The 11,547-nt window shown below is 62.3% G+C and overlaps 1 protein-coding gene across 1 annotated transcript; it reads left to right on the top strand.

Annotated features, from left to right (window-relative positions):
- Positions 1-2,081: 2,081 nt before the first annotated feature.
- Positions 2,082-9,616, top strand: Tbxa2r (thromboxane A2 receptor). Its single transcript, XM_042693556.1, has 3 exons — positions 2,082-2,243; positions 6,764-7,646; positions 9,281-9,616. Exons 2-3 carry the CDS (start codon positions 6,858-6,860, stop codon positions 9,533-9,535), a joined length of 1,044 nt encoding a protein of 347 aa, XP_042549490.1. The 5' UTR covers positions 2,082-2,243; positions 6,764-6,857; the 3' UTR covers positions 9,536-9,616.
- Positions 9,617-11,547: the final 1,931 nt, after the last annotated feature.

The raw sequence follows: 11,547 nt of genomic DNA, 5'->3' as shown, positions 1-11,547 counted from the left end.
GAGCCTCGCTCCGTGTTGGATCGTACCCGAAAAAAAGCCACACCAATGTTTGGGCCTCAGTTTCCCCACCTGTCCCAGAAGAGGTGTCCGCTGTTCTGTCTGCTGTCCCGGCAGGATTGGGGTTCGGGGTCCTGATCTCAAGGAGGCAAGGCCCCGCATTCAGAGGCCTGAGAGGCCCAGGCTCCCTGAAGGAGAGGCGCAGCGCACGCTGGGGTGGGGGCACGGCAGGCGCATCCAAGACAGGACAGCAGCGGACGCGGTGGAGGCGAGGGCCGCAGGGCCTCGGGTGCCCGGGATGCGGGGGACCCCGCCAGCAGGTGGGGGCTGGGCTGCCTGTCCACAGCCCCCCCAGCCCCCCGGTGTCCTGGATGCTGCCCCAGTCCCAGCCTCTTCCTTCCTCCGCTGTCCAAGGCTAAGAATAGCCGCTCCCTGCCTGGCCCGGCGGAAGCCGCAGCCACGGGGGGCGCATCCTGAGCCTGGCCTTCGTTTCCACCATCCACTCCCAGGTTGACCACCAGTGGGGGTGCGGGGGGACGGGGATGAGAGCCCCCACGCCACACCTGGCCTGGCTGTCAGGACGTGGTGAGAGGAAGGCAACGTGGAAATCAATTGTGCTCCAAGTTCTTTCCCAGAAAAGAGGTTTGTCTGGGGCTGGGTACAGAGGAAGTCAGTGCAGTGACCTCCAGCCACCTTACCGCTGCCTGCCCTCGCCTCCGGCCCCGCCCCACATCCTCTTCCCACCACTCCTGCCCTAGTTGTAATGATACTCAAGACCTCATGAGAAAGTCCTGCTGACACCAAGTAGCTCAGACCCTGAGAACTCCTACCCATCCTACAAAGACCCATTTTCCACACCCAACCTCTAAGATCCCAGGAGCAGACACTTCCTTTGCTTCAGTACTGATCCCAAAGGGCTGACATAATGGTCACCTCCTTCTCCAGGTAGGAGAGACCTCAAGGGCAGGCCCACTTGAGTCTCAGAATTGTTTCCTTAGGCCTGGGAATGTGTGGCTTAGTGGTAGAGTGCTTGCCTACTATGCACGAAGCCCTATACCACATACACAGAAAAAGCCAGAAGTGGCACTGTGTCTCAAGTGGTAGAGTGCTAGCCTTGAGTCAGAGAAGCTCAGGGACTGCCCAGGCCCTGAGTTCAAGCCCCAGGATGGGGGGGAGGGGGGCGGGGAGGGTCCTAAAAAGGACAGAGTGGAGAAAGACTAAAAGATGGAGAAGGCTTTGTAGAGGAGGAGGACTTGGAGGCTGGGCTCTGCAGGATGAATAGGAGTTGGGCAGTGCCTTCCTGAGGAAGAGGGATGTTAGGGTTAAGGGTTCAGGGGCCTCTGATAAGGGGATGTGGAGGGACATAGGGCTGGACTGAGGCCTGGAGGGGAAGGTGGCCATGGAGAAGGGGCTTCCTGGCCCTGCTGATGGGGCTGTCATTCAGAGCCTGGAGAGGGGTGGGAACTGGGTGGGGTGGGTTCAAGGCCAGGCCAGCAATCCTGGCCCAACTCTAGGCCCCTGCTTGGGCCAAAGACCTTCCTGCTTGGGTGGGCAGGCGCCCTGCAGCCTCTCAGGGTGACCCAGGCCCCTGGGCCAGGCTCTCCCCCGTCCTGTGGAGTGTAGCCCAGCCCCCACACCTTCACCAGCCGGCCTGGACACCCCCTGTCTTTACTGTTGGGCCCTGAGGGGATCTGAGGGTGGTACGAGTTCGTTTGCCCCAGCTGTCCCGTGTGGATCACAGCTGCAGTGTCAAAGCCCGTCCATCCTCCCCTCCCGGGGCCTGGCCCAGGGCGCCCCGCCCCTGCCCAGGGCGCCCCGCCGTGCAGAGGGCGAATACCGCGGGGCAGCCGGCCAGGGTCCCACGGGGCGACCCTCCTCCCTCCTCGGGCCCTCCACGCACCCGGGAGCCAGGGGCGAGCCCCGGGGCCGGCGGGGGCGGGGCTATGCGCGTGGGGCGGGGCTGCCCGGGGGCGGGGCTGCCTGTGGGCGGGGCTGCCTGTGGGCGGGGCCGCGGCGGGGCGGGGCCGGCAGCGCGCGGGCGGGGAGACCCTGCCCCGGAGAGACCGCGGCCGGCGGGCGGGCGGGCGGTCCAGGCGCTCGGTGGGGGCCCGGTCCCGCGGCCCGGTCCCGCGCTCTGCCTCCGTCGGGCCCGCCCCGCCGTGACTCAGTTTCCCGCGGGGTCCACGGAATCCGGGCCGGTCTCTCCCGAGCCTCATCTCCATCTCCGCGCGGCATCCGGGACACAGGTGAGGCCCGGGGCGGGGCGGGGCGGGGCCGCCCTGGGGGTCGGCCGGGGTCCGCGTGTCCGGCCGGGGTACGGGGGCGGGAGGGACGGTCTGATGACTGGGACCAGTGCCGTGACTCAGTGTCCCCCGAGCCCGCCCGCCAGCCCGGCCCTGGGCCCCGCCCGCCCCGCCCCGGGTCGGTCCCGCGCCCTGCCCCCCCCCCCGACCCCCGGGGCTGAGCCCCGGGCAGAAGAGGAAACTGAGGCTCGGCGGGACTGGGGGAGGCTATGGGGCGCCCACCTGCGCGCGCGGGCCTCGCTGGGGCCGGGGGTGGGGAGGGCTCGCGGTGTGCAAACGGAAAGAGCTCCCGGAAATGGGGTTTGACACGGGGGTGGGGGCCGCACCCCCGAGGGGAGCGCGTCTGCGGCGCCGCGACCTGGCGGCCTCCACTGGCAGCCTCCGCCACGTGGGGGGGGACCCCAGGCCGGGGACACGGCCCGGGCGCTGGGGGGCCAGCGTGGCCCCGGGGGTGCGGGCAGGGGGGGCCGGGCTGCCAGACCGCAGACAGAGGGGAGGCAGGGCAGGAGGGAGGGCCAGGGAGGGGCAGGGGGCAGGTGGACATGAGACTGGCCCAAGGCCCCCCACTCCCCTCACAGTGCGCCCCACCTCTGGGCAGCCTCCTGAGACAGCCCCGGGCCTGGACCCCAGGAGGAAGCCAGGGGCTGAGACAGAGGGGGGGGGTGACCTCAGAACCGGCAGAGGCTTACCCCTGGAATTCCCGGATTTCCAGGCTCCCTAGGAGCGCAGGGCCAGGGGTGGCCGTTCAAACAGCCTGGGCAGACACCTCTGTGAGATGCTTCCCAGCAGTTAACCCCCAGCAAAAAGCCGGTAGTGGAGCTGTGGCTCAAGTGGTAGAGCACCAGCCTTGAGAAGAAAAGAAAAAAAGCTCAGCACAGCACCCAAGCCCCCTGAGTTCAAGCCCCAGGCCTAGCCCCGAAACCAAAAGTTTTTCCAGCCTGAACCCAGAAAGCCACAGGCCACACACACCTCCCGTGGGGGGTGGGGCACAGAGAGGAACAGCAATTCTTCCACGGGCCACACAGCCTGTGGCAGAGGCCCTGCCCACCCCACGCCCTGGCGCTGGCCTGCTAGCCTAGGGAACTTGAAACGGCTCCTATCACCTGAACCCAAGCTGGGCAGGGGGGGGGGGGGGGGCAAGGGAGGGGGAGACTGGAAACTGCCAGCTGTGGCCAAAGAGGAGAGCCAGTTTCCAGCCTCCCCCTGGCCAAGAGGACCTCTGGGTCATGGCTTTGTCCTGAGACACAGGGTGAGGGTGAGGGTGTGTGTGTGTGTGTGTGTGTGTGTGTGTGCAAGAATCCTGGGTGTGTGTCCCCAGGCCAGACCTGTGAGACCCACATGGGATGGGCTGTGGCTGTAGGCACAGGCACAGGCCCACTTTTTCAGGGGAATTTCTGAAACCGTGCATACCAGCTGGGGGGAGGGGGGAGGGCAGAGGAGGGAGGGAGAACCCTGTCCCCAGGGGGAGCCAAGGCTGGACTCCAGTAAGTCCTCCGCTGATGAAGATCTATGGCCTTGCGAGTGTCCTAGCACTGGCTCCACCTGGCCTTCTTGCTATCTGGCTGTCCATCCTTCTCCCCATCGCGCCCCACAGAGACAGACGCCTTGGCTCCAGGCTGGTCTGGGGGGGTGCGGAAAGGAGGGCAGGCTCAGGGCCTCTGTCTGGGGCTGGATAATTTATAAGGCTCAATAGTGAGGAGCCCAGCCAAGGCACCAATTACCCAGATGGAAAGCAAGGCCCGCAGCCACTCCCCCCCACTTCCCATCTGCTCCAAAAGGCCGCCCTGGCTCAGGGCCTGTGGGCTAGACGCTCTGTACAAGAAGGGAAACTGAGGCTGTGAACCAGGACAAGTCCAAGGCCAGCAAGAGGGGGCCACTCAGAATCCGGTCTGACCACCACGACTCACAACAGCCAGGAGAGGGACGCAGCCCCGAGGCCCCCACAAGAGACACGTGGATCCCAGACCTAGGACGCACACGCCAATATACGCACCACTGCTACACCGCCATTAGAAACCATCACGTAATGCCATCTGCGAGGAAATGGACGGACCCAGAAAAAATCAGGCTGAGTGAGTGAGGTGAGCCTCACTCACAGAGGCAAACGGCACCTGTTCCCTCTGATTGGCACAAGTTCGATCTAAAACGCACCAGGGGCTGAGCAATGATACAGGATTCTAGAGACACCCACACAGCGAGAACAAGAGGCTAGTCTAAGGAGAGAAACAAAAGGGCACCATAGCTACACAACGCTTCCGCCTTATCTAGAATGATGTGCATACTGAAAAACCCACTCCAAATATGGAAACAAGACACACACACCCCTAGAGATAGACGCGTGTGTGTACTTTTCCTCGTGTATTCAGTGTCTATCTTCGGAAGGGTTTGAGGGAGGGCAGGACTCGGGAAAAGGGGAAAACGTGCAGTGGTGGAACTCACTGGACACGGATGAAAATGAATTAGACAACTCGTGGGTGGAGCCGGGAGGGAGGCTCTGGGAGAGCAGGAGGAAACGGAAAACAGGTACGAGAGGAAATGTGCTCATTTCCTGACTCAGGTTGTTGTAATCCCTCTATACATCACCTCTATAACAACAAGAAAGCCAATTAATTTTTTTTTACAAATGGAAGTAAGTTGGCTGGAGGTGGTGGCACACACCTATAATCCCCGCCGCTGGGATGCCGAAGTCAGGAGGATCACCGTTCTAGGTCAGTCTAAGCAAAAAATTAGTGAGACCCTCCCCTCCACCCCATCTCAACTCATAGCCTTGCATGGTGGTTCATGCCTGTAATCTTTTTCTTTTCTTTTCTTTTTTGTGACAGTCTTGGGGCTTGAACTCAGGGCCTGGGTGCTGTCCCTGAGTTTCTTTTGCTCAAGCCTAGCACTCTACTACTTGAGCTACAGCGCCACTTCCAGCTTTTTCGATGTATGTGGTACTGAGGAATCGAACCCAGGGCTAAGACTGGAACTATGGGCCCGGGCGCTGTCCCTGAGCTCTTTCACTCTAGGCTAGTGCTCTACCACTTGAGCCACAGCACCACTTCCAGATTTCTGGTGGTTTATTGGAAGTAAGAGTCTTATCGGTGCTGGTGGCTCACGCCTGTCATCCTAGCTACTCAGGAGGCTGAGATCTGAGGATCGTGCTTCAAAGCCAGCCTGGGCAGAAAAGTCTGTGAGACTCTTATCTCCAATGAACTACCAGAAAACCGGAAGTGGTGCTGTGGCTCAAGTGGTAGAGCGCTCACCTTGAGCTGAAGAGCTGAGGGACAGCGCCCAGGCCCAGAGTTCAAGCCCCAGGACTGACAAAAAAAAAAAAAAAAGAGGCTCACGGACTTTCCTGCCTGGGCTGGCTTTGAACCGCAGTCCAGATCTCAGCCTCCTGAGTGGTCGGATGACAGGCGGGAGCCCCCAGCGCCGGGCTGCAGCCATGCTGATCTGATCAGGGCACATCTGGCTCTGCTTTGCGATCACCCCCACCCCTCGGTCTGCCCAGCGTTTTCCCACAGCCCCACCCAGTCCGAGCGCTCGCTCTAACCTGTCCCTGGGGAAGCTGTGGCTGCAAATGAGCTGCGTTTTTGTTCCCAAAATGGAATTGGGACTGCAGGGATCCTTGCTTATTAGTATGAAAGTGTTCTGGCATATGGGAGGCAGGATGGAAATACCCCCCTAAGTCCCCCAGACTCCCCCAAAAACAAGGAAAACAACAGTGACAGCAAAAGTGTCCTATGAAATGGAGCACACAAGCCGCCCGGGACCTGCGCCTCCGCCCCTCCCCTGCCCTGCGCCTCCGCCCCTCCCCTGCCCTGCGCCTCCGCCCCTCCCCTGCCCTGCGCCTCCGCCCCTCCCCTGCCCTGCGGCTCCGCCCCTCCCCTGCCCTGCGGCTCCGCCCCTCCCCTGCCCTGCGCCTCCGCCCCTCCCCTGCCCTGCGCCTCCGCCCCTCCCCTGCCCTGCGCCTCCGCCCCTCCCCTGCCCTGCGCCTCCGCCCCTCCCCTGCCCTGCGCCTCCGCCCCTCCCCTGCCCTGGACCGGGTGGGAGACTGCAATTGTTACTGACAATGACTATAATTTAGATCAGGCAGTCAGCTGTGGGGGTGGAGGGTGAGTAAGGGGTAAACTGAGGCTCAGAGAAGAGAAACCACTTGCCTAGAGTCACACAGACTCCGGGCTGGAGTTCAAAGCTAGGGTCTTTGGATTTTTCCGTAAGACCCACAAAAATATTTCTTGGTGTCTCTCTAGGGGGTCCCAGGCATGGCAGCCCTGGTGTTTTGTCCCTTTAGTGCGAGGTGGAGGGACTAATAGTTCCAACAGTATACAACTAGCAATCGTAGTAACAGTTGAGGGATGAAGACAAATCCTTCCTCAAGAAGGGGCACTGGAGCTGGGGCATTAAAGGCTGCGTAGGAGTTCGCCCCCTCCCGCCAGTTGCACACCTGACAAGCCGGTCTTCTCTCTGCTGCCTTCCAGGTGTTCCCGGCCGGCCCTGGCAGCCCCCATGGGGTGGTGACCTGTCTTGTCACCTGGTGTGGCGGTGGCAGCGGCGGCCGGGCTGGAGGCAGCCATGTGGTCCAACGCCAGTCTGGGCCCGTGTTTCCGCCCCATCAACTTCAACTTCACGCTGGAGGAGAGGCGTCTGATCGCCTCCCCCTGGTTCCCGGCATCCTTCTGCGTGGTGGGGCTGTCCTCGAACCTGGTGGCCCTGAGCGTCCTGGCCAGCTCCCACCAGGGCGGCCTGTGCCCCCGCTCCCCCTTCCTCACCTTCCTGTGCGGCCTGGTGCTCACCGACTTCCTGGGGCTGCTGGTGACGGGCGCCATCGTGGTGTCTCAGCACGCGGCCCTGCTGGACTGGCGGGCCGGGGACCCCAGCTGCCACCTGTGCCACTTCATGGGCGTGGCCATGGTGTTCTTCGGCCTGTGCCCGCTGCTGCTGGGGGCGGCCATGGCCTCCGAGCGCTTCCTGGGCATCACGCGGCCTTTCTCCAGGCCGGCGGTGGCCTCGCCGCGCCGGGCCTGGGCCACGGTGGGCCTGGTGTGGGCGCTGGCCCTGGGCCTGGGGCTGCTCCCCTTGCTGGGCCTGGGCCGCTACACCGTGCAGTACCCCGGCTCCTGGTGCTTCCTCACGCTGGCCGCCCGGCCGGGCGACGCCGCCTTCGGCCTGCTCTTCGCCTGCCTCGGGGGCCTCTCGGTGGCCCTGTCCTTCCTGCTCAACACGGTCAGCGTGGCCACCCTGTGTCGCGTCTACCACGGCGGGGAGGCCGCCCAGCAGCGGCCCCGGGACTGCGAGGTGGAGATGATGGTCCAGCTCCTGGGTATCATGGTGGTGGCCTCCGTGTGCTGGCTGCCCTTGCTGGTGAGTGCAGGTGTGCTGCGGGTTCCAGAAGTCCAGGGTGGGCATCCAGGGAGAACTTTTGACTTGGAGGGGGGAAAAGGGAGGAGGTGGAGTAGAGGGCATTGAAGCTGGGGTTCTGAAGAATGAATAGGAGTTTGCCTGCTGAGCGAAATGGGAGGAATACATTTTATGGTGGATTTGCTGAGGCCTCTTGGGGCCCAGGGCTGCCGGGTAGACCACAGAATCTCTGTGCAAGAGGTTGGCTGATGGGGTGACAGGCGTGAGCCCCAAATGCTGGGCTTCAGGGCAGACTCTGAGCTCCAGGAGAGCTCTGGGCTCACAGAGCCTCTGGGCTGCCCGCTCCTGGGCACAGCACAGAGGCGGCAGAGTCAGGACAGGTAAGGGTAACCCAGGGCTGAGCCCTGCGGCTGGAGCAGCACTGTGTGGTTGTGGATGCATGACCTCGCTCCTGGTGATTGGGACTGTTTCCCCAGACCACCTGAGGGCGGAGGAGGCTGAGGCCATTTACCACAGTTGCTGGGCTCACCTCCAGCAACCACAAAAACGAAAAACACTGAACTGAATCAGTGATTCTAACTTGGGTGTCTACCTACTTATCCAGCAGGTGAACTCCTGTTGATCCTTCAGAACCCCAGATTCCATGTTTTAGAGCAGGGCAGAGCTCAGGCTGAGCATTTCAAGAGCCTGGGGACTGCAGGGAGGGTAGGGAGAAGAGGACTGAGGGGTGTCGAGAGGGATCCTCTTTTATGTAGAGAACACAAAAGAGTCTCCTAAGCCAGGCGCAGGTGGCTCACGCCTGTCACCCTCGCTACTCAGGAGGCTGAGATCTAAGGAGTTCAGGCCCCATGATTGACAAAAAAGAACTCCCAGGCAGCGCACGCAGCGGGGCAGGACTGAGCCCGGCGAGCCGTGCAGGGCCCTGTGGGCTGCGGGGAGGACTTGGGCTTTGACCAGTTTCAATTATACTATAACCTCAGCACACCTGCCAATTATCCTTATTGTGTCATAGCTAATCGTTTCGTTATTATGTATTATAATTACACGCTGATATCTGGTCCTCTGTTTCTGTGAAGTCGTAACAAGTACATTAGTCTGTAATTCTTTTTAAAATCATGTTATATTCTGAATTATTAAATCACTTCTATTGAAGGGCAAGTATCAATTTTACACTTAGTGAAGTGGGTTCAAATATGGAGTATAAAGTATTTAATGAGTGAGAACGTAGGGCTTGGGGGTGTGGCTCCTGAGTAGTTCATCCACCAGCACAGAAAAACTCAAAAAGCAAGTGAAGCCGGGCTCACGCCTAGCTACTCAGGAGGCTGAGATCTGAGGATCGAGGTTCAAAGCCAGCCAGGGCAGGAAAGGCCCCGAGACCCTTATCCCTGCGGCTGGGGCGGGGGCGTGGTCAAGACCCGGAGGGCGTGGCTGGGGCGGAGCGAGGGAGTGTGGGCGTGGTCTGTTCTGGTGGGACATGGTCGGGGGGCGGAGCATGCTCTAAAGGGCGGGGTGTGGTGGGAGGGGATGTGGGCGGGGCACGCTCGGGGCGTGGGGCGTGGCCTTGCGGTGGGTGTGGTTGGGGCGGGGGCTTCGGGGCGGGGCCTGGCGCCACCCTGACCCATTGCGGCTCCCCGCAGGTCTTCATCGGACACACGGTGCTGCGGACGCCGCCGGCCATGAGCCCCGCGGGCCAGCTGTCGCAGGCCACCGAGCGCCAGCTGCTCATCTACCTGCGCGTGGCCACGTGGAACCAGATCCTGGACCCCTGGGTGTACATCCTGTTCCGCCGCGCCGTGCTGCGCCGCCTGCACCCGCGCCTGAGCGCGCGCCCGCGGTCCCTGTCCCTGCGCCCCCGGCGGGCCTCGCGCCCCGCGGCCCTGGGTCCTCTGTGACCCCACCCCCCGCTGGACTCACGGGCTCGGGCCGGTCCCCGGCCGACCCACCCCATCCCTCTCCGACATCTCCCCCGCACCCCTGCACCCCCCCCCCCCCAGGCTGGGCCTCTGGAGCCTGGAGCTGGGGGAGGGAGGGACCGGCTCAGAAATCAATGAATGGCCTGGTTTTGTGCCAAAATGCACCTTCGGGAGCCCCTGGCTTCCTCTCCCCTGGGGCTGGGGGGGTGGCCCTGGGCTGGGGTACCTTATCAAGAAGACCCCCCACTCTGCTGCTCACACCCCTTTCTGGAGCGTTTAGTAGGCGCTTACCAGGCCTGCCTTCTGAGTAGTGGGGTTCTAGGGCTCGGCCAGTGGGGCTGATGAGAAAGGGAGACATGGGAGGGGGTCTGCCACCTCCCCTTCACCATCCTCCCCCACTGCGAGTCTGGGGTCCGCAGAACATGCACAATAAATGTCTGTTATATGGCCCAGGAATGGAGTGTCACCCCGCCAAGTGCTCATAAACCTCCAGTGTAGCTAAATAGCCACGCTGCTGTCAGACTCGACTGCCCCCAAAATGACACACAGGGCTGCAGGGGTGCAACGTTGTTTATTCTCTGGAGCCCTGCCCCCTGAAAGGGACCTCTCCCTCCTGCTCTTCCACTGCCATGAGGGAGGGGTCGGGGCTCCCCTTCATGGGGGAGGGGCCTGCACCCTGAGCTGGGGATCTGGGGGGCGCGGAGGGAAGGGTGGCTGCCCTGGGACCTGGGCAACGAGGGACAGATAGCCCAGGTGGGGTGGACTTCTGGGGTCCCAGCTGAGGTTTGGGGCAAAGGGCTGGCTTCTCGGGGGTGGGTGGTCCCCGTGGTTGGGGGGCCAGGTAGGAGGCTGGAGGACTTCCTCCTGGCCCCGAGCTAGCCTGCAGTCCCCGGGACTGAGGCCAAGTCACAGGGGCTTGGCTCGGGGTGGGAGTTGGGGCTCTAGAGACTGGGGCTGTGGCCTGAAGCCCGGCTGGAACCAAAGGATCCTGCGGGGATCTTGGGTCAGGGTTTGGAGTTGGAGACCGGAGCCTGTTTCTAGGGCTGACCTGGGTTCTGGAGTGGGGCTGGATTTTGGACTCCTCAAGGCTTGTGGCGTTGATCTGGGCTTCCGAGGTGGCGCTGGGCTGGGTCTCTGAGCCTACTGTAGTTCTGGAGCTGAGCTGGGCTCCAGACGTCAGCTGGGTGCTGGAACTCAAGGGAATTTCAGAACCAAGCTGCTTCTCCAAGCCCAGTGGAGTCCCAGAGCTGGCTTGGGTGTTGGGCTGGCGCGGGCCCTGGGAATCTGCCTGGGGTTTAGCACCAAGCTGAGCCCCGGAAGCTGGCCGGGTTCCTGGGCAGCGTTGGACTCTGGTTCCGGGTGGACCATCAGAACTGAACGGGGTTTCCGAATGTGGTTCTACCACAGCCTGGGCCTGCACCCCAGAACTCGGCTGAGGTCCAGCACTTGGCTGCATTCTAGAACTTGCCTGGGTCTCAGCTGGCCGTGTTTCAGAGCTGGGCTGGGCTCTGGAGTGGGGAAGGACAGCTGAGCTGGACGGGACTCCAGATGGTGGCCAGGCCACGTCAGTCTGGGTCCCAGAGGTGGACAATGTTCCCATGCCCGTGTGTGATCTGCAGGGTGAGTGAGACTTGGTGCCAAGCCACCTTCTGGAGCTGGATGGGGGTCCAGGGCTGCTCTGGATTCTGGTGCTGGTTGTAGCCGAAGGCTGGGTTCTCTTGCTGGGCTCTGTTTCACAGCTAGACCCAGCACTGGAGCTGGTCTGGGATGCATCCTGGAGGGACAAATGTGGGAACAGCAGAGTTCTCAAGCCAGGCTGCAGTCCAGATGGGTACTGGGTGGCAGGGAGGCACTGGCTTCCCGAGCTCATCTGGATTCTGGAATACAGTTGCACCTGGGAACACTCTTTGGCTCCTGAGCTGGTTGGAGTGCCCGAGCTGCGCGGGTTCTTCATTCTCACCTGGATTCCAAGGCTAAGAGCTTCTGCAGGG

The sequence above is a fragment of the Dipodomys spectabilis genome, unplaced genomic scaffold (assembly GCF_019054845.1).
Source record: "Dipodomys spectabilis isolate Male_0828 unplaced genomic scaffold, ASM1905484v1 ptg000173l, whole genome shotgun sequence".
Classification (NCBI taxonomy): domain Eukaryota; kingdom Metazoa; phylum Chordata; class Mammalia; order Rodentia; family Heteromyidae; genus Dipodomys; species Dipodomys spectabilis.
The sequence above is the reverse complement of the archived record's forward strand: the minus strand, read 5'-3'. Positions and strand labels throughout refer to the sequence as shown.